General features: G+C 38.0%; 2 protein-coding genes across 7 annotated transcripts in view; both read left to right on the forward strand.

Moving 5' to 3' along the window:
• The window catches only part of cdc42bpb (CDC42 binding protein kinase beta (DMPK-like)), a 71,214-nt gene extending 62,076 nt beyond the window's left edge, over nt 1-9,138 (forward strand). For 3 of the 5 annotated variants that reach the window (XM_049482623.1, XM_022686599.2, XM_049482631.1), the window contains 9 exons: nt 41-637; nt 1,393-1,490; nt 1,613-1,697; nt 3,947-4,067; nt 4,169-4,286; nt 4,755-4,949; nt 6,776-6,884; nt 6,987-7,057; nt 7,329-9,138. In XM_049482623.1, coding sequence (XP_049338580.1) covers nt 41-637; nt 1,393-1,490; nt 1,613-1,697; nt 3,947-4,067; nt 4,169-4,286; nt 4,755-4,949; nt 6,776-6,884; nt 6,987-7,057; nt 7,329-7,457 — 1,523 coding nt within the window. In that variant the 3' untranslated portion in view covers nt 7,458-9,138. The remainder of the gene's footprint in view (nt 1-40; nt 638-1,392; nt 1,491-1,612; nt 1,698-3,946; nt 4,068-4,168; nt 4,287-4,754; nt 4,950-6,775; nt 6,885-6,986; nt 7,058-7,328) is intronic. The other 2 variants (XM_049482636.1, XM_049482644.1) reach the window with 1 other exon arrangement.
• Nucleotides 9,139-9,589: 451 nt separating this feature from the next.
• On the forward strand, nt 9,590-20,464 carry vipas39 (VPS33B interacting protein, apical-basolateral polarity regulator, spe-39 homolog). 2 transcript variants are annotated; one of them, XM_007256619.4, is made up of 19 exons: nt 9,590-9,690; nt 10,118-10,210; nt 12,929-13,028; nt 13,539-13,670; nt 13,772-13,804; nt 13,895-13,959; nt 14,044-14,100; nt 14,999-15,091; nt 15,205-15,238; nt 15,340-15,442; nt 15,586-15,613; nt 15,711-15,784; nt 16,203-16,278; nt 17,455-17,577; nt 17,945-17,986; nt 18,147-18,323; nt 18,702-18,791; nt 19,619-19,723; nt 19,988-20,464. In XM_007256619.4, exons 2-19 carry the CDS (start codon nt 10,118-10,120, stop codon nt 20,006-20,008), a joined length of 1,446 nt encoding a protein of 481 aa, XP_007256681.2. In that variant the 5' UTR covers nt 9,590-9,690; the 3' UTR covers nt 20,009-20,464. The 2 variants fall into 2 exon arrangements, with proteins under 2 accessions (XP_007256681.2, XP_049338617.1); XM_049482660.1 differs by lacking the exon at nt 17,455-17,577.
• Nucleotides 20,465-20,890: the final 426 nt, after the last annotated feature.

Genomic DNA, 20,890 nt, shown 5'->3' on the forward strand with positions numbered 1-20,890 from the left:
AAAATAATTGCCACTGATCTTTGATCTTTAATCCCTCCAGTAATTGTCCGTGCCGCTGACTGCAAGAAAGTTCACCAAATTGATCTGATCCCCAAAGAGAAGATGGTGGTTCTCCTGTGTGGTCGTAACCGCCATGTGCACCTCCACCCCTGGGGGGCGCTGGAGGGAGCTGAAGCTGCTTTTGATGTGAAACTGACCGAGACTAAAGGCTGCCAGGCTCTCACTACAGGCGTGCTGCGACCCGGGGGACCTGCCTGTTTGCTCGCAGCCATCAAGCGGCAAGTGCTGTGCTACGAGATCACTCGGGCTAAGCCACACCACCGCAAAATGTGGGAGGTTCAGGCCCCAGGTGTGGTTCAGTGGCTGGGGATGGTGCGTGAGCGCTTGTGTGTGGGTTACCCGTCAGGTTTTGCCCTGCTTGCCCTGCAGGGTGAGTCTTCACCCGTGAGCCTGGTGAGTCCTGGGGACCCGTCGCTGGCCTTCCTCGCACAGCAGCCCCTGGATGCACTGCACGCCATGGAAGTTGGAGCTAACGAGCTGCTCCTGTGCTTCAGTCAGCTGGGCATCTATGTAGATGCGCAGGGACGACGCTCCCGCACACAGGAGCTTATGTGGCCTGCTACTCCACTCGCCTGCAGTAAGTATGTGTGTGTGTGTGTTTTAGCTGACAGGTAAAATCTGACAGTATGTTTGCCTTTTACTTATGCACTGGAGCTTTGAGTCTAATGAAGCTAATAAGGACTGGTCATATACTTGCCTTATATTGCTAAAAAATATATATATATTCTTAAGACCTGCTTTCATTTCTGTCTTGCAAACACTGTATGCCCAAAGGTGAATGGACCCACCTTTGAATGGATGCATACAGCTATTTTAATTTGAACCATTGCTGTAAAATCCACACACAACCTGTCCATGTAGAGAAAAATCGCCATTAGACTATGACTCTATGAACTACTCTATGAACCTATTGACACCATGCCTAATGCAGGGTGTAGGCTGGAGGGGTATAAAGCCCGAGCATTGAGCTGTTGTTGGTTTTTAATTTTTTGGCATAATTTGAATCTGGTAGTTACTCTGGACAATGTATACACATTGTAAAATGAATTTATTTTTAGAAATAATATATATATATTTAATTATTTTATTAATATATTTAAAGGTTACGATTAAATTTCCTATATGATGTTCGTTTTGTGGCAGAGTAAAACTAATGAAACCAGACACAAAACTGATTGACTACATTTAGGGAAACAATTTAGGCTTTAATTTATCAATTCACATCCACAGCAAACATTAGCAAGTTGCTTATGAAAAATAGTTTCTTGTAAAACTTAGGTCATGACCATTCTTCCAGCACCCACTTTATCTCTTTATTTCTCCTCTTTCCAGGCTCAAACTCCACTTACCTTACTGTGTACAGTGACTATGGAGTTGATGTCTTTGATGTCCATACCACAGAATGGGTCCAAACCATTTCATTAAGAAAGGTAATCAGCTGTGTCTTCTGGGTAAAGTAAGCAGGAGTGCTGAAAGTTAAAATGATTGATGTTTGATGCTTTCAGACATATACTTGCTTGTATGACACCTGGACTGTGTGTTTTTTTTTTAGATCAGACCTTTGAATGTGGAGGGCAGTCTGAACCTACTGGGCACAGAGCAGCCCCGCCTCATCTACTTCAGCAACAACTCTGCAGGTACATAGGTTTATCAATATTTACTTCTTAATGACAAGGTAGTAAGTGGCTTTCCTTTCAAATTGTATTCCATGTGTTCATTATTATTGATTCAGGGAAGAGAAAGAACTTGGTTATTTTGTTTCTTTTGATGAAAATTTAATCTGTAATGTACTGTTGCCTAATTGTCTCAATGTAATACCTCTAGGGTTGGGAAAATATGGCATATATATATTATTTTGACAGAATGTAGTAGTAGTAGTGCCATAATTTTTAAAAACAACTATAATTTTAAAGTTAAAATTACGCTGTAGTGTATTGCAAACGGTTTAAAGTGTTTACTGAAATACTGACTGAAAACTGAATGCTAGAAACAGTATTACTTATGATTTGGACTATAAATCAGTTAACTAATAACTAATGTATGACAGTTTTTCAGGGCCTTGTGTGTTGAGTAATGTCCTGTTATCTTTGAGAAGATGATTGCAATGAAAGTCATGACAGAAAATGTGCACTGACAATGTTTTATAGCTTAGAACAAAGACTTTTTTTTGTCCTAATATGCTCATTAAATACAGTTAGATTTTTGGACCTTATTACATGATAAAACCCAAGAAAGCCTGTCAAGGCCAAGGTGTTCAAGCTTTGCCACTGTTGCCACTATCACTGTGGTGCTTACTTCTAAGAGGCTTTGACCCGTATCTCTGTGAAACTGCTTTGTTTTAAAACAAATTAAATTTAAATTCAGTTGAACAATAGGCATAAGCTATTATTATTAAGTCATTTAGACTTTAGACAGGCTCTAGAAACACACACTAATGGTCAGACTTTGTGGCTCCCATACGTTAAAATGCAGCTCAGTCATAGTCACCTAAAAGCCATTTTGTGAGTAAAGACACTCAGATTCAGAAATCTGTGGCAGGTCTGACCTTACTCTGTGCCACTCTCAGTTTCCAATTCATTTCCTGCCAGCCCTGGCAGATTGCCCTGCCGATAATGGCACTTCTGTTTGGTAAACTGAAATGACCTCATTCATCACACCTCCTCCAGGGCGCCTGCCAGTGTTGACCATGACTGATCCATATGCTTTCACTCCTAACTGCCTTGTAGGTCATAAACAAAGGCAAGTCCAATAGCGAAGGCATTGTAGTGCTGGGCGATTCAAAATCTTTAGTTATTATCTATGCACTTTTGAGATCATAATATTTAAATGATTTATTGGCATAAACCAGTTTAACAGTTAAGGAATAACCTTGGAACTGTTGCTGCTTTGGTACACTAGGTGGTGATGTGCATCTGATATACTCTAGGTGGGGTTGGAAAAGTTCTATATTTGTTTATAGTAGTAACAATTTGTGTGACATGTGGGAATTTTTACTTTTTATGTGTGTTCATTAAATGTTGCAACAGTTCAAAGCTGACGAACATGAAAGCTCGGTAAAGATGCCATAATTTCAAAATTAAGCAATAATACACTCTGGGTTTGTGCTATAACGTGTAATATTGGCACTGGTGGGCCGAGTACTGTAGATCAGCACAACAGTGCCAATATTACACGTTATAGCACAAACCTAAAGTGTATTATTGTGATTATACCACAGTTCCATTATCACTGTTTATTGAAATATTTTGATTTAAAGAGGATGAGAAAATACGATTTGTTTGTTTATAAAAACGAGTTAAAATAGTTTCATTGCTGCTCTGTTTGTAGCTGCGCGGTTTGGCTTGTATCGTTGCTAGGTTACCTGTATGTGGGGGAGTAACACATGGAGAGCTTAAGTTACAGTGCATTACTGGCTAATAATGTCACGCCTCTTAGCCAATCACATTGCAGGTTCGGAACTAACTGTGGTATAATGTTGATTTTACATTAGTTTTTATTATTACATCTCTGTCAGTTTTTTTAATTGAACATTAGAAAATACTTTATGTACATAAGTATTGGGACATTTGCTAATTTTTTGTTTCTTCAGAAATTAAGGTTATTAAAAATTACATTTTAACTAGATCTTAGAGCATTGCTGTGAGGATTTGATTGCATTCAGCAATTAGCTCATTCAAAAAGCATCCAGAGCTTATTTGTTTGAGGCAAACAGTATTTCATTGTGATTTACAATGGTCTAAAAAAACAAAAGGTGTTTGTAAGTAACATTACTTTAGCATCCTCTTATAAACTGAAAAAAAGACAAACTTAATCTGAGTTGCCCCCATGGATCAAACGTTTCCTCATTTCTCTTTTCTGACTTTGTCTTACTTCATTGTGTGTACAGAAGGTTATGATCTGGCCATCCCTGAGACATCAGACAATAGTAAGAAACTCATGGTGAGAACACGCAGCAAAAGGAAATTCCTCTTCAAGGTGCCTGAGGAGGAGCGAATACAGCAGAGGCGGTAAGAGATCTGTCCCATCTTTTCACGTTAATGACCATGTTCTCATCATCTAGTCCTTTAGAGCCAGTGGTTGATTGGTTTCATTTCTGTCTATATAACAGGGAGATGCTGAGGGACCCAGAAATGAGGTCGAAGCTGATCTCTAATCCCACTAACTTCAACCACGTGGCCCACATGGGTCCAGGAGATGGGATGCAAGTCCTCATGGACCTGCCACTGGTAATGGCTTTATATTATGCTGGGTTAGATCACAGAAGAATTGCAGGATTTATTGTAAAACAGCAAAGAAGAAATTACTGCTAGTTTTTTTTTTTCAGTTTAGGTGAACTGAGAAGGTTCTGATGTTTCATCAGCACTCATTAGTGTTGACATATATAGTGCACATATATCTAAAATTGTAGCATTTTCTTCTGAGAGCCACATATTCTGCAATAGCTCTACAGTCCTAATTAGGCACGTTGGTACATTTAAAATTCCATCGAGACTTCTAGAGTCACTCTCACCTTCTCTTTCACTGCATTGTACAACTCATCCCTTCTCTGCTCACCTTCTCTTCTCTTTTCCGTTGAGTAGTAACTTCTACTTTTCACCCTCCAACCCTTTTCCTCCTTTCTTTTTCACCCCTCTTCTTCTCTCTTACCCCCTTTGTGGTTGTGGATTTACCCTGGTCTCTCGTTGCCACGGCAGCAGCCGAGCGAGACTCCTTCCCCCTCATCCTCTCGCCACCACGCCCTGATCTCTCCTCCAACCAACTTTGAGCACGTCTATCACATGAGTTCCGTCTCTGCCGGGCTTTATCTGCAGAAAGAGCCCTCCTCGCAGCAGAGCCTTCCACAGCTCTCCTCCTCTTCCTCCTCACCTTCCACCTCCTCCCTCGGAAGGGTAGGCTAGCACCCTTTTCCCTCTTTCCATCTGCTCTTTCTTTAAAATCTCCCCTCCCAAACTTTCTTTATTTTCTCTTTTCTGCTATCTCCCTGTTTTATCATCCCCTTTTCTCCTTTCCTTCTTGTTTAATTCCTCAAAGGTGTGGTAGGTCTGTGCATTTGCACGGTACAGGGAGTGTTACCATTCAACATACTGTACACAAGGTGGTAGATTGCAACTTTCTTTCAAATTAAACTGTCCTGTGTATCAAAAACACACCATCATGTGCGTAAAATCACTGTACAAAATCAGAACAATGGGATCTGAGGACACATGATTATTACAGAGTACAACCATGCTATCTAGTGGTCATGGTTTAAACACAACAGAAAATAAACCTCTAACAGGCACTAATCTTTACATGTTATTAATTGATAGAAATTGTGAATTGATACAGTTTTGCAAAACATAAAATATCACAACTCTTTTTCAGTATTCCACCCTTTTACACCCTTTCCACAGAGGCTAGTGTTGCTCAGTTCATGCTATAAATGGACCTTGTTAATCAGCTGAAAAGCAGGACAGAAATAAGGAGCCAATTTTCAATTTAAGCTTTCGCTTATATCGGACTTACTAGATAGACATGAGCTGTGACCCACCAGTCAGGTTGATATTGGACATACTAGACCAGATATCAGCCAGACATAAATTATTCACGTTAAGTACTCTTACTTAGGGTTTTACTTAGCGTATATTATAGTGTTCGTGTATGACCATTTCTATTGTACATTAACAAGTACATGATATATATTGCTGTACAATGCAGCAGTTTGACTTTCCTTGACGTTCCTTTAAGTTTTAAAGGTCACCTTCCGCGAAAATCCGATTTTTCTTGTTTTTTGTGGAATACAGTAGGTCTCTCCGAGTTGAATGTGTACACCTGCACATTAAACTGTTTTGCAGCCCCCATTGTCTGCAGGAGCTAAGCAAAGAAATCCCCCCTCCCCCCCTCCGAAAAACGGGTGAATTTTGAATTATCTTTCTGCCTACGTAGGCAGAAACTCACAGACCAGCCCACCTTGGCTCGAGAAACTCCCAGAGGCGGAGCTGAAGCGACGCAACATCACCGCTCATCAGTTAGGAGGTGGGAGGCAGTGAGCGGCAGAGCGGTGGAGGGGCGTCGCAGTGCTCCTAGCCAATCAGAGGAGAGATATTTGCATTCTGTTTGCATGTATGAATATTCATGAGCAAAGCTGGAATCCGGTCATTTTGGACACACCCCTAAAACAGTCCATTAGAAAAGAGCTATACAGAGACACCTGAGCACTTTTTTTTTACAAAAACGGCTCACATGTCATTCATTCATACTAGAGACCACAACTAGACATTTTAAAATGAAAGAAAAAAACGACGGAAGGTGACCTTTAAAGAAATGGCTTATTTCATATAGATCTTCATACACGCACTGCTGAGGAAAAAAAAATCTCTTAAAAAAGAAGCTATATTAAAAATGGAAAGAAGTTTTTGACATTTTGGGTGGTTTTAATGTATATATAATTTTGAATGTGTACAGTACTCTAAACTACAATCTGATATAATTATATTAAAGTATGAGGATTTATTCGGTTAATATTCTACAGCTAACTATTTGGTCATTCTGACTGATTTATAATTCAGCTTTTTACTAATGATTTGTTGCACTATGAAATTGAAATTGAAGACATGAAGTTGACTTATTAATGGTTAAAGATGTCTGAAACCATGCTGGTTTTAGGAGTAGAATAGGTAAGGGCTATGAAACTTTCCTCTGCATCTAATGCCGGTATTTGTGCTCACTGCTACAGAGTGTGATGCCCTCTTCTCAGGATGACTCAATTAAAGACAAGCCACGTCCCCTATCTAGTATTTCACGACAACAATGGAGTAAGACCCACATCACACGCACTGCCTCCGGTTAGTAATCTCTCACCATCCATGTTAGTACTTTTATGTGTCTTTTCTATTGAAAGGGTGTTTTCCTTAGTTATAGTTTATTGATCATGCTTGTATCTATAGGGGGTGGTGACTTTATTGGAGCTGGGTCATCTCGCAACATCTCAGATCCAGATCAGGACTTCGAGAGAGAGGTAAAAAAAAAGGCTGTTCTTTACTTGATTCATTGCTGCTTTTACAAGCTTTGATCATATGCTGACCTCGGGTACAGGAAAATGTTCCATTCCAGTTGTTTTTGGGTGCCCTTGTTTTATGTTCAGCAATAACTGCCCCAGTTCTCATTGTCAGAAGCACAGCAACAGTAAACCCTCAGGCTCTGTTGCACATTCACTATTTTGTAATTTCAGCCTTGCTTAGGATCACCTTTATCTAGTCTCATTTTTTCCTTCATGTCTTTCTCTGCAGCCTGACTCAGACTCCACCAAACACTCCACCCCTTCCAACAGCTCTAACCCCAGCAGTCCCCCCAGCCCCAACTCTCCGCATCGCAGCCAGCTCACCCTGGATGGTCTGGAGCATACTCTGGATGGCTGAGAACGAACATCACCCTGCTTCGGCGCACACCTTCACTTTTAATACACATTGCCCCCGCCCCCAGCTCTCCGCTCCGCTAGAATTTGCTACAAAGTGCCAACATTCGAACTCTCATCTCACAGTTCGTATCTCCACACACCTGCGCCACCTTTGCAGCCAAAACTCTCTGCTCTCCAGGCTGCTTGCCAAGAGAATTATAAAACATACCCTGGATGGAACTGGGATACTGAACCGCTGTCGGAAAAACTTCTGTGATGTGTTCCTAGTGGAGTGTGATGTCTGGCTCATGCCGGCCAGTATGAGAATCAAAGCTCCAGCCAAGTATGGCCTCTGGATGCATATAATGACTGCCCCCTGCTGGAGCCTAGGTGGTAGTGTAGCTAACAGGGTCTAATAATCATCAGTATGTTTTTTCTTTTTCTTTTTTAATCTCAATGCCATACTCTTGTGAGGGTTGTTTTTTTTAACTCATTAGAAATCATGCAAATAAAAATGCCAGAAAATGCTGTTAAAATGACAAGTGAGGGGAAAACTGGCTTTCCTCTTTTAAGTGTGTAATAATTTGGTGGTTGTGTTCATCACTCATCATGTGGGATAGGAGGACCTGGAGACACCCTTCCCTCAGATAATACAGCTGGACCAGTAATGAAAACCCGTTTTGCTATTCTGTATTAGCGACACTTCTCTACGTAGTTGTGTCAGAGCAGTCACAAAGAGGCATTGACACTTATCCGACTGGGGATTTTAAGCCAAACCGGTGGGCACTTTTATTGTAATGTAAATCTTTTTGTTTTGTTTGTTTTTTTCCTTCCCCAGTCTGCATTTTTTTCAGGCATCCTTTGTAATATTCATGTTTTAACTTAGACGTTTGAGACAAACAAATACTTAGCTGATGGAACACTGCTCATTTCCATAAAGAAGTAAAGAAACTGAAGTAAAGAGAAATAAGACTTTACGTATAGTAAGTGTTTTAACAAGAGTAATGGCACACTGCTAAAGGACCACACTATTCATAGGATTTCAATAGTTCTTCTGAAACTGCTGCTGCTTTTGTGTGCTAATGTAAAGAAATAAATATGTGATTTAAGATTCTCACCATAGCCGTGTTCGATCCCTAGGTTTTACATTGTTGCATTAAAGGAGCAACTACAGGTTATCCTTCATGAGTTTCTGGAACGTAGACAGTATCATTTAATGTGGCGCTCTCACGTATGTGGTGGAATCAAAGCACCACACCACCACAACGAGAGCTGCGGGCATGACCGTCATATCCATTCTCTCACTAGCGTGCCTTCAGTGCCATTCTGTGTTACAGCAACACATTGTCCGCTAAAGCATTTCAGTTGTTTTTAACAAGACAGGCTAATGGTGATGTTTTATTTTGTGTTCCCCTCCCCTCACCCTGAAACACTGTATGAAACTTGCACATGAACATGTTTTAGTCCGAGGAAATTTCTTTTGATTTTGTCGATGGTATTCCTGTCTTTTCCCTGTGCCCCTCCTCCCTCCCTCTCTCCCCTCCACTTGACTTTTCAGCTTCTTAAAAATGGGACTTTATTCTCAGAACACTACTGCTTTTACTTCACAAGAAAACAAATCACATGTTGAAATCTTTGTAATTATTGAATTGTTAGCCTCATAAATTTGAACAAACAATAAAAAGAGTATCTGTTGTGCTTTTTTTTTTGTCAAACTGGTGTGTATTATGGAAGCAAGTTGGAGCTGCAGCTGGACATTAAATGAATCGGTTATTTTCCATTATTCATTCACAAGCATTACCTGCCTAATTCAGAATACTAAAATAGCATATGATTATTTTACGTGTCGGTTGACACTAGGCTTGGTAGCTAGCTAGGTTAGGAGTCTGAGGTCTGCTGTACTGGGGGATTCTTGAAACCAGAGGAGATTAGTATAAGAGTATTTCCTTGCCACAGTGGCCACCATCCCCGTCTCACTGTTACCAATATCACTGTGGTGTTAATCAGAGGCTTGGACCCGTAACTCGGTAGAGCAGCCTTTATTTGACATTTGTTGTGTAAAAAATAATAAAAAAATGTTAATGTAGGTTGTAAAAATGTGTAACATAAATTTAAAATAACTCTAAATGTCTCACATCGATTTAAATATTACATTTCATTTTCAGACTTTTATTTTGGAGGGTGTCTGAGCCAACGCTGCCCGGAAGTGATCAGCTGACGTTTCATGGTTTTGATTAGGCTGCAAAATCTCGAAGGTAACTTACATGAGATTTCTGTTTTTAAGCGCTTGCTTTCTCAGTCTGATCTGAGTGTATAAGACTTGTGTGTGTTCATACGGCTGTAGTTATGTATTTCTGTGATAATACAGTAGTTGTATAAAGGCGCGGCTGTGTTCTGTGAGCGCTGGAGGGCTGTGTTAGTCCAGACTGACAGCTGGGAGCGGAGAGACCGCGCCGGGGTTAAAAAGATACAGAAATAGACACTAATAAACACAGAGAGATATTAATACATACTGTACTTAGTGAACCCCGCTGTTTAATCTCTGTTAGACTGTCTGAATTAGCCGGTTTTAATCATTAAAGTGGAGGCGAGACCTCAGTATAATGTAAACAGTGTTCAGCTCAGCAGCGCCTTCTCCTGTGTTCTCCTCTCTGTTCACTGTGTCTGTGTATATCGGTCTAGATGAGCAGAGCCAAGCCAGAGGACGATGAGTACTGGAACAGCTCCAAGTTCAGCGCCTTCACCTTCGATGATGAAGATGATGAGTTCACTAAGGTGAGCTTTAGTAACTGACTGGTTAATCAGCTCCTGCGCTCCACCTTAAATCATACAGCAGATATACCTAGATAACTAACTTACCAACACTGGCGAAGCCTCGTGATGATCCGGGACAGTTTTACATATTAATAAGCTTGTGTTTTTTATTTTATTCAACCTAGTGCTGGGTAGTATATCGCTTCATCCGATATTAATACCGGTTTTAATATCCTTTACGCTGTTATTTTTTTACGTACCGCTAGAGGCGCTACAGAGCACTGCATAGAAAAGCACTGCCGAAAAACACACTGCTAAGCTAAGAAAAAAGTTCCTTTCGTCCCCCCAGACAAGCCCAGAATTATGGAAGCCCATTTCCGCCACCTGAAGAAAAAAAAAACGTCCTCAACTAAGTCTTACTATCCCATAATTATGACTTTTCTATCTCATAATTATGACTTAGTTGAGGACGTTTTTTTTTCTTCAGGTGGCGGAAATGGGCTTCCATACAGAATCATTTATTCAGCACAAGAAAAAAAAATCCCTAAAACTCTGGATACAAGGTAAAGATAAACTAGACCAATAACTATAGCCCCTTTTGAATATATTAATTCTGTAGCTTAAAGGATAATATTAATGCACAGTGAACCGTATTTATTTGTTAACTGGAGAACCAAGAGAATTATAATAACCTGATAAACAGCAGCGTAAATACTGTAATGCTTCTAATGGCTTCAGTAATAACATATTGTAATATTGTAATTGATATTAAACCTGTGTCTTACTTGTGTATTAAAAAATGTAAGAAATATCTCTTTGAACACTTATATTTTAAGTGTTTCAATTCCATTAAAAGTGTTTATGGAACTATTTAAAATATTAAGTTTTGATAAAAAAAAAAAAAGATGTGTTTAAGTTGTTGGTGTATCTCATTTTAAGGCCCATTGTTTACATTCTTTAGCTGTTTTTTCTGCTAATGCAGTCTGATTACTTCATATATTGTTTACTTTTTTACATTACATTTGACAGATGCTTTTGTCCATAGCAACTTTCAATAATGATGTACATTTAGTAATAGGCAAGTTTAAGGTAAAAAAAAAAAAAAAAACATTTTTAGGTTGGGCCTAAAGGAGGTCAAAGGGAAGTAGTGGGATTGAGGAGGAAAAGAGGGTAAGAAGGAAATGAGGTTAGAAGTAGTTAGTTGTTAATGTTTGTTAGCCTTAATGTTTTAAACAGTACAGTCACAACCTTATATTAAAGTCAGTGTTAAAAATATAAATAAATAATTAAAAAAATGTCGTGCTATACTGTGAAACCATCAGAATATTGAAAATATGATTTTTTTTTTGGTCATACCACCCATAAACCATAGTTCTGATATGACTGCTAAAACAAACTTTTAAAATACAAGTTATAATATTGTGTCATTTACCTTTGTTAAATCAAGATTTGAACCTTAAAATATTTCCAGTCATGTGCTCAGAAAAAGAAAAAACATGAATGAGCTGCTCACTTTATTTATTAAATTGTAAGTTTTACATCAATATTCAAAAATGTGTCTGGGCTCTCATGAGTTAATGTTTGGACAGCCTTTGTGTTCCCTGTAAAAATGTGAACAATATAAAACTGCCTGGCCTGCGTGATCATGTGGTGCTCACATGGGTGGAACATGGGCAGATCATGGGTTAGGTGGGTCTAAGGGTGAGTCTGTGTATCTGTTGTTACTGAACCCCCATCCTTACAGCCCACCTTAATATCTATTGGGTCTAAACTAGGCTTCATGTAAATTTTGTAACCTAAATGTATAACCTATTTTTTTAAACTCTCAGTTGGCCTACCTATACAGTCCCCACAGGGGCATGCTTTTGTGTTCTCTCTCACACATTTGTGAAAGCTATGATTACCCCTCTAAAGCTAAGGCAAAAACACTTTTTTTATGAATACAGTTTTCCACTCAGTTAGTGAGAAATTTTAGAGAGACTAGAAGCAGCATTTACAGCCCCCAGGAACAAAATAGACAAAAGGAAAAGGTGAACATGGAATTTACTGAGATTATAAATACAGTGCATACATTTGCAACATGTCTACCATGTACTGTCTAACTTGTCAATGAAGAAACATAAAATCTCTCCACATTTCATGGATTATAAACTTTTTAAATATTATTAGTAGTAATAATACTATAACTATAATTAATTGTTTATTTTATTCTGCTGCCGATTTTGTATGACGTGTCTTATTTGTTTTTGGTTTTAATGAATGAAACATATAATATAATAGGATTATGTCTAGATTTTTTTACAGATAAAATGAATAGGATGCAAAGGTTTGTAAGCCCTTCTTGTTTGCTGATGCAAGTACACAACATGTAAACATATTTCCATCCTAAACCAATAGAAGTCAAGATCACTATTCGTCTCTACTACAGGAATGTCCAGAAAGGCCACAAATTATATATTTTTCCTGTACTGTTTTCTTGTCATCAAACCTTAAGTTCATGACTTCATCTCAAAATAAATTGTTATAATCTTGATCAGAAAAAAAATGTTTTTTTTAGGAACCAACTTTAATTTAGAGCAGACAAAAGTACCACAGAATAATGGTATAGAAAAATGATTCAAGTAAGTTTTATAAACTTCCAAAACATCACAGTGATCAAAGGTTTTTTATATTAAAAAAAATGTTGTAAACCACAACATTGGAAAATGGGAATTCTGCTTTGTTTTCTTGTTTACTCAGATGAAAGAATCAAAGCGTGCCGTGAACAGCATTCTTGTTGATGATGATGACGACGACGATGATGTTGAGAAGGTCAGCTGGAGTGGGGAGCCTATTGGAAGTAAGCCAAATCTCACTCCCTGTTTTTTTTTTTTTTTTTTTTTGCCTCTTTTATAATATACACCAAGGGTGCTCATCCCTGGTCCTGGAGATTTACCAGCCTGCACTATTCAGTTTCAACATACTGGCTGTAATATGCAATAAAGTATTCATCATCTGGGTCAGCTGTGGACCAGGAATGAGCACACCTGCTATAAAAATGTCTGCAGGTATCCAGACATGTCTGTTCTGGCTTTGCTGGTAATTAAGAGTTTAATCATCAGAACGTTACCTCACTAAAGCTGTAGTGGCTGAATGCAGTCAAGTCCTCACAGCAATGTTTCAGCATCTACTGTAAAGCCTCCACAGATATGTAGAAACTACCAAACACAAAAGGAGCACAAAGTTGTTCCTGTTACCTTTAATTTCTGAAGAAACATTGAATGGGCACATACCTATGAGTGTACGGCCATTTAGCATGTACCTTTTGTTATATTGGGACTTTACACAGGGATTTACTGTTGTTTTGCAGGTATCTCCTGGTCAGTCAAAGAGACGGCTTCCAGCTTTCGTTCCAGTGGGGAACAGAGCTTTCCAAAAATCGACACTGCCCCCTCGTTGCCTAAACAGGGTTCTGGTTACTCCTTAAGTTCCTTGTTCAAAGGTACTCAATAGATCATTATGTATTGATTGGAGTAAACTAACCTGTGTGTGTTTTTCTCCATGTGTGGCTTTTTTTCTAACTCATTGCTTTTCTTCCAATAGCAAAGAGCAAGCCCTTCCAGTCATTTTCGGAATGTGAGTTAACTTAAACCTGCATCATCAGAACTAAGTAAATTGTATTCATTATATTTTATATTGACCTGCTTCTGTTTCTGTGTCTCCTAGCTTTTACTGATACATCAACCAGAGCTTATGCACCAGAACTGCGCAAACCGAAGTCGGAGTGTAAGGTGTGTTCCCACTCTTTAATCTGCTTTAATCCAGATTGCAGTAGTGGAGATGTATTAACTGGCTTTTATTACGTGTAATTTCAGGATTATATGAGCGACTGGAGCCCTGAGGAGACAGTTCGACGGATGCGGAAAGGAAGGGTAATGGGTGGCCCAGGGCAAAATAATTATTTCTTGCATTACATTTGACTCTAGGTTAAGTCTAAACCCTAAAGAAAACCAAAAGCTTATTCTATCGGCTCTCTTTTTGTTCAACCTCAAAACAACTAGGGTGCATCCCAATTGCATATTAATTACTAACACAAACTAGTTTTTAAAGATGAATATGGTATGGATAAAGCTATTATATATACATAATACATAGTCAGACCCATCTGTTTTTTTAGTGTGGTCACGATGCACAGTGCTATGAAAACAAAAAAAATAATGTCAATGAAAGAGGCTTCGAGTGGTCCAGTGGTCATAGTGGGCTGCCACTATTATCGCAAGATTGTTGGTTTGAATCCCAGTTTTGCAGCTTTCCTGCGAACTCGCTGTCTACTCAGTAATGCTGCATAAGCATCAGTATGAAAAGAGGAGGTGGCTGACTTTACAAATTTATGTCCTTGTACTGAGGCATCACTAGTGATTGCAGATACACAACTGAGTAGCAGCTGAATGAGTGGGTCAATTGGCCTAGCTGTATTGGAGAGAAAATTGGAAGAAAATTCAAAATAAATGAAAATAATAAAAAAAAGAAAATGTAATGATGACAAATTCAGCAGCAATGGCAGCTGAAGAATTGCAGTGACATACAGTATGCTGACATAACAGTGGCATATCTTTTACTGTTGGTATAAAATGGGTTAGGGTGTTAATATTGTGTGCAGTATGAAGTTGCCAGAGCTGCACTACTGTAATTATTACACAGTATTTACACAGAAGTTATAGCCTGTGCTTTTTGATAGTAATGGAGTTACAAACAGATTTTATTATTGGCTTTTTATAGCCTAAACGTTTTAATTAATTTTTTGTTTTTGTTTTTTGTTTGTTTTTATAGGCGTATTCCCTGGAAAGGTTCCACTCTCTGCAGGATAAATTGCTGCTGTTGGACGAGGCAGTCAGCTTACATGATGGCAATGTTATAACTGCTGTATGTATTACATTTTACACTTCATCAGGAGGAGATATTAACAGTAAATACTACTCAATGTCTTGAACACTGAACATCATTTGAGTGTTAATAATTTATCTTATTTGTTTTAGGTATTAATATATTTAAAGAGGTCATTAAGTAAAGGTGAGTGGGTGTTCATTACATACATTTTTGTGCTGTTTTTAAAACAACTGTTGAAGCAAAGTACATAACTTTAAATGCTATGATTCTGATGCTTTTTACAGAAATCCTCTTCCGGGAGTTGATGGTGAGGGAAGTAGCTTTGCGGCATTATGTTCACTATCTGAAAGAGATGGGCGAGCAGAAGCTTTTGGTGGAGCTGATGAAGTAAGCAGTTCTCCTTTTTTCCTCATTGACGTGGAGATAATCTAGGTTTATGTGCCTGTACATGTGTGTGGCTGTGTTTGAATAACTGCCATTCTCTTCATTATACCACAGTAATCAGATTTTATATTTTAACTTTATTGCAGGGCCCTTGGCAGAACAGAGGATATGGCAGTGAGTGTCAAATGCCAAGTACCTCTCATTAAATACCTGCCATCACAACCGAACAGATTTACATAACTGTTTGATATGTTTTTATATGCTTGTGTAGTTAATGCAGTACAAGGAGCATTTGAATATAAAGGACGAAGGCCGAAGAAGGGACTTCCTTAAAAGTTGTCTAAGGTAATAAAAGAAATGTTGTATATAGGGTGGGTGATATGGAATAAGGAATATTATGTCATCATATTTAAAGCCGATTTCTTGATATATAATATTTGTAGTATTTTTATTTTACACACAAAATGCATTGCATCAGTGTCAGCTGATTTAAAAAAACACGATACTATTCTTAATACAGTGATTGTAATTCATAATGTGCTGCAATCCATCCAATTCTACATAATTTATTACTTTCTCTGTAATAAAATGTGCAGTTGGCCAGTGTTCATTAAACAATGGTAATATCCTCAATATGATTAGAAAAACATTGTGTGTATCACAATAGCATCATATTTAGTCATATTGCCTGCCTCTAATTGTAGATTAAATCCTCTTTTCATCTTGAGAAGGGGCTTACTATTGATTTTGTTCTTTTTATTAGTCTTCCTTTCTCACAAGATGATGCCATGCATGTACAAGACCATTACACACTTTTGGAGAGACAGATCATCATAGAGGTGAGAACTGGTTGCTCTGTATTAATGACTGGAACCATTCAAGAAATATTTGGTCTAAAGTAGTTCTTCCCTTGTTCTGCCCTTTTTTTTGTCCTTTGTCGTTTCTCATTCGTGGTTTCGTGTGTTGGTTGTTTTTTCTTCCCCTTTTTCATTCTGTGGTGTGTAAGAGGTGTTTGGTGGGAATACTCTACTGGAAGTGTGCTGTACATCTCTAAATGAGAGAAGAGGGAAGTAAGAAAGGGATGACAAACGTGTTTTTCTGATGAAATGCTGCATTTAGTCACACCTTAAACTGTAGGGGATTTTTTTGGATGCTGAAATGTCAGCCTGGGTTAGTAGGAAAATGAAAGAAGAAGCACTTGACTTAGTTTCAATTGAGAAGAAAATATTTCTCTGAAACATTTAATATACAGTGGTATGAAAAGATTTGGGCACCCCTGATCATTTTTATGATGATTTTTTGATCTTTGTAAACCATTGGTTGTTTGCACAAGGAGAGGCCGTATGGGAGAGTAATGGAGAAGAAGCTTTTTCTCAGCACATGCCACAAACATTTCAAGACCAAACACTTTACTGCTCCCCACAGTAAAATCTGGTGGTGGTTTATCATGCTGTGAGGCTGTGTGATCAGTGCAGGTACTGGGATCTTGTTAAAGTGGAGGGTCTCATGGATTTCAGTCAGTATCAGCAGATTTTTGAGAACAATGTTTAAGAATCAGTGAGAAAGTTGAAGTTAAAGCACCGGGGCTGGATACTTCAACAAGACAACGACCCTAAACACTAAACTCTGCTCAAAATCTATTAAAGCATTCATGCAGATGAACAAGTACAATGTTCTGGAATGATCATCTCAGTCCATAGACCTGAATATTATTAAAAATCTGCGCTGTAATTTAAAGTGGGCTGTACATGAAACTCAGAAACCATCAAACCTGACTGAACTGGAGATGTTTTGTAAAGAAGAATGATCCAAAATATCTTCAACCAGAAGCCCGACTCTCATTGGAAGCTTTAAGAAGCATTTATAGGCTGTTATTTCTGCAAAAAGAGGATCTACTAAATATTGATATAATTTTTTTTTTTAAAGAAAAAAGCACCTAATGTGCCTGGAATGTAACTCATCCACTCACTCTCTTGAGCTTTGCATCAGTGACACTGTGTGTCCTTCTTTATCAGGCAAATGACAAGCGGGGGGAGGCAGAAATCTTTAGGAAATACCCTAGAAAGGCTTCCATCCTGAACATGCCACTGATCACCACACTTTACTACTCCTGCTTTTACCACTACGGAGAACCCGAGGTAAATGCCTGCACACTACATTTTTATTGTTCACTTGAAATTGTTGATCTCAGTGTGAAACAAATATCAGAACACATGTCCAGACATTATTTTATTAGGATTTGATTGAATAGGGAAAAGCACAGAGGAGAATTTGGACGAGGTACAGTATGTCAAAATATTGATTAAAGAGAAGGTAGAGGAGAAAAGGGTTTTTATACCAGGTGTTACCCCATGACTGGGTGGGGTAGGAAGAGGATGGATAACATACTATAATATACCTAGTTTTAGTAACTGTTTAATGTAGAGTGGGGTCAGTGGATGCTAAACATAACCTAGAGAAAGTCATGAACAAACACTAAATAATTTCCAATGTGTTTGTGTGCAGGGTACTTTCAGCAGCCCCGCTAACATCAGGAAAACATTCAGGGTAAGGCATGTTTTATACTCATATCAGCTTGCAGTGTTTTTCTTTCTCCTTGTTCTTCTGAAAAGTTTTCATTTTTCCATACTTTCACCTTTGGCCTGAACTGTGTAAGTTTTGCTGGGAAACCGTTGACCGTTGTATCACAAAATGTTTTCTTTGGCAGATTTCAGAAAAGCAGTACATCCTCACAGCTCTTGGAGCCAGGGCAAAGTTGAAATCCTGGTTTGATGTGGATAGTTTATTCAACACCAAGAACTGGCTGGGTTACACCAAGAAAAGATCCCCCATCGGCTTTCACAGAGTGGTGGATATCCTGCAGAAAAACAATGCACCTGCCCAGGTCCCGCACTTTCAGTACCAGTATTCTTACACCAGGGGGAGCTGAACGATGAAGTCTGTGTTGTTTGTCAGATGTTGTCATTGTCCTTACCAGTTCCTTTCTATATTGGAATAAGGTGTTTGCTCAGTTAAGATTTACTGGTTGTGACAATGGGAGGTACAGTGCTTATGTAAATCTGATGAATAGATCCATCTGTTCTTTAAGGTTTTGGAGTCATTCAGAGGATTATTAGGATAGCTAAATGTGGTTTTAGCTATCCTGATTAGCTAATCTGATGAGTGTTGCTCATCAGAATCTGATAAGAGTGTTGATAAAATACAGAATACTAGAATGCTGAAGAATTCTAAATAGGACTATGTTTTTTTTTCTCTTCATCAGGTGTTGCAAGAATATGTGAATTTGATCGATGACCCAGAGCTGAGGCTGAGCCTGGCTCAGAAATATAAATGTCATGACATTGTGATTGATGTAAGTATGTATTTACATACCTACATTTAAGTTTACACTAGACACATGGTATTAGAAAAACTGGCATTTATACTGCAATTAATATGGTGATACTAAAAAAATGATAGATTTTTTTTTTTTTACCATATTTCTCCAAAAGTCAATGATCCAACATGTCAAAATTAATATTAATAGCATTATCAGTGTATCGGAGATTCATGAAAAATAATTTATATTGGGCAAATATAATAGGAATATGAGAACAGCGTGACTTTTCCTTTTGTATCAAGTAGGCATGTCACGTTAATTATGTTATCGACTAAAGACATTGCGATTTACTTTGGGACATTATATTTAAAAACAAGCATTTAAATATTAAATGGAGAGTGCAATAAACATAAAAGTGGTTTGTTGCCTAAAAGCAAAACCATGCCATTGAGGGTTAAGATATTTAATAATTTTTATATTCCAATTGCAATCTCTATATATTAAAGATAAATATCAAAGGCTCTTTTGAAATAATATAATTACATTATTAGGATAATATATTGTTAATACATCAGTTGTACTTGAATAATAATTATAATAATATTGTTTATCACCGTAATATAATATGGGATAGTATATCGCCCAATAAAAAATAGTTATCATGACAAGTCTAGTATTAGGTAAATTGTAGTTTGTTTTACTTAACAATCCATTGACAGTGCTGTAACCAAATATTGTGCAGTCCTAATGACACAATATATCATAAAATGTTTTTCATTTTTCTTCCAAATTCTTTATTTACCATAAGTGTATCTTAGAATAATATCACAGATTATTAAAACTGATTTTGTTCCAACTAGACATACAAAGATCTGAAGGACCGGCAGCAGCTGATTGTGTATCAGGGTAAAGTGGAGCGTGGCTCACATGAAGACAGAAAGATTGAGGAGCTGATAAATAACATGGTAAGGGAAACTCTTGCCACACAAACAATACATTTTAAGGTAATTTCCTGTCACATCCAGGAAATGTGCATACAGAAGTTGACCTTTGTGTGTCACCCTTCAATGCTCTGCCACAGCAAAAAGACTGTTTGTGAAATTATCTTCGTCATACATGAATTAGTTCCTCTTAGTTTTTTTTCCTGTAGTAATATCCATTGTGTATTTCTGTGATTCAAAAGAATAATCTTAAAAGGAACCCTAATCATTTATATTTTACTCCTACAGCAAATCAGGTGGAAGAACTGACCTTTGAAGGCTGAGGGGTAATATTTTTTCAGCTGATGCACGGCCAAACTTCATAAAAGGACTTAAAAGCTGTCGTAGTATTAACACAGTCTGAGAGCAGCCTTTTTAGTTTTTCTGTGTTGGTGGATCAAAAGGAGGACGGTCACAGATCCACAAACAAGTCATACTTCCTTCACCTGCCTTTTCATTATCATATTGCCATCTGCATCTTGGAATATATTTTCCTGGCTTGTCATGGCCGTAGAGCTGCCAAGTGTCCTTTTGCCAACAACAGTGAAAAACTAACTTGCATTTTGAGGAAGAAATGCATAACCGGGAGCGGCTGAACTGCACAGACCATTGTATGTTGTCCTTATTTACATCACTGTCAGTCTGTATTGAACATTCCTGATTAATGGATTTTTGTATCAAAAAGGTGAACACGAATTTATTTAATAAAAACATATTTAAACTGTTTTTCTTTCGTTGTTATGCTTTGATCAGAGAGAGGGAGGAAAATAATGAGCAAAATGTAATCCAAATTCAAAATAACTGATGTCTACAAAGCAGGAGAAGGTTATATAAAGAGAGAAGATTGTTTCCAGTAGATTTTTCCTTAGTTTGCGGTGTTACTAACAAATCAACCTTTACCTTTAGAAATACCTTTAAACCCAAGGTTTATCATACAACTGCACTAATATGACAGTAGTGTTTTGCATTTTAAAAAATATTTTTGGAATATTTGGAGTAAAGATGTATAGAGTTTTACAGTTTTTTTATGTTGGAGCCAAATGCAAAGAAAACATTTTACTGGTAAGGGGAGGATGGATGTAGGACAATAGGATCTGCTAAAAGAACAGAAAATGTATGACTACTAAAGTAGAACAATGATCCTAAACCAAG

The sequence above is a fragment of the Astyanax mexicanus genome, chromosome 1 (assembly GCF_023375975.1).
Source record: "Astyanax mexicanus isolate ESR-SI-001 chromosome 1, AstMex3_surface, whole genome shotgun sequence".
Taxonomy (NCBI): Eukaryota; Metazoa; Chordata; class Actinopteri; order Characiformes; family Acestrorhamphidae; genus Astyanax; species Astyanax mexicanus.

Bases quoted from the DNA above. Each gene is read 5' to 3' on its own strand.
- vipas39 (XM_007256619.4), top strand. From the start codon at position 10,118: ATGAGCAGAGCCAAGCCAGAGGACGATGAGTACTGGAACAGCTCCAAG. The intron at 16,279-17,454 runs GTGAGAACTGGT...CTTCTTTATCAG, and splicing joins AGAGACAGATCATCATAGAG to GCAAATGACAAGCGGGGGGA. The intron at 17,578-17,944 runs GTAAATGCCTGC...GTTTGTGTGCAG, and splicing joins ACCACTACGGAGAACCCGAG to GGTACTTTCAGCAGCCCCGC.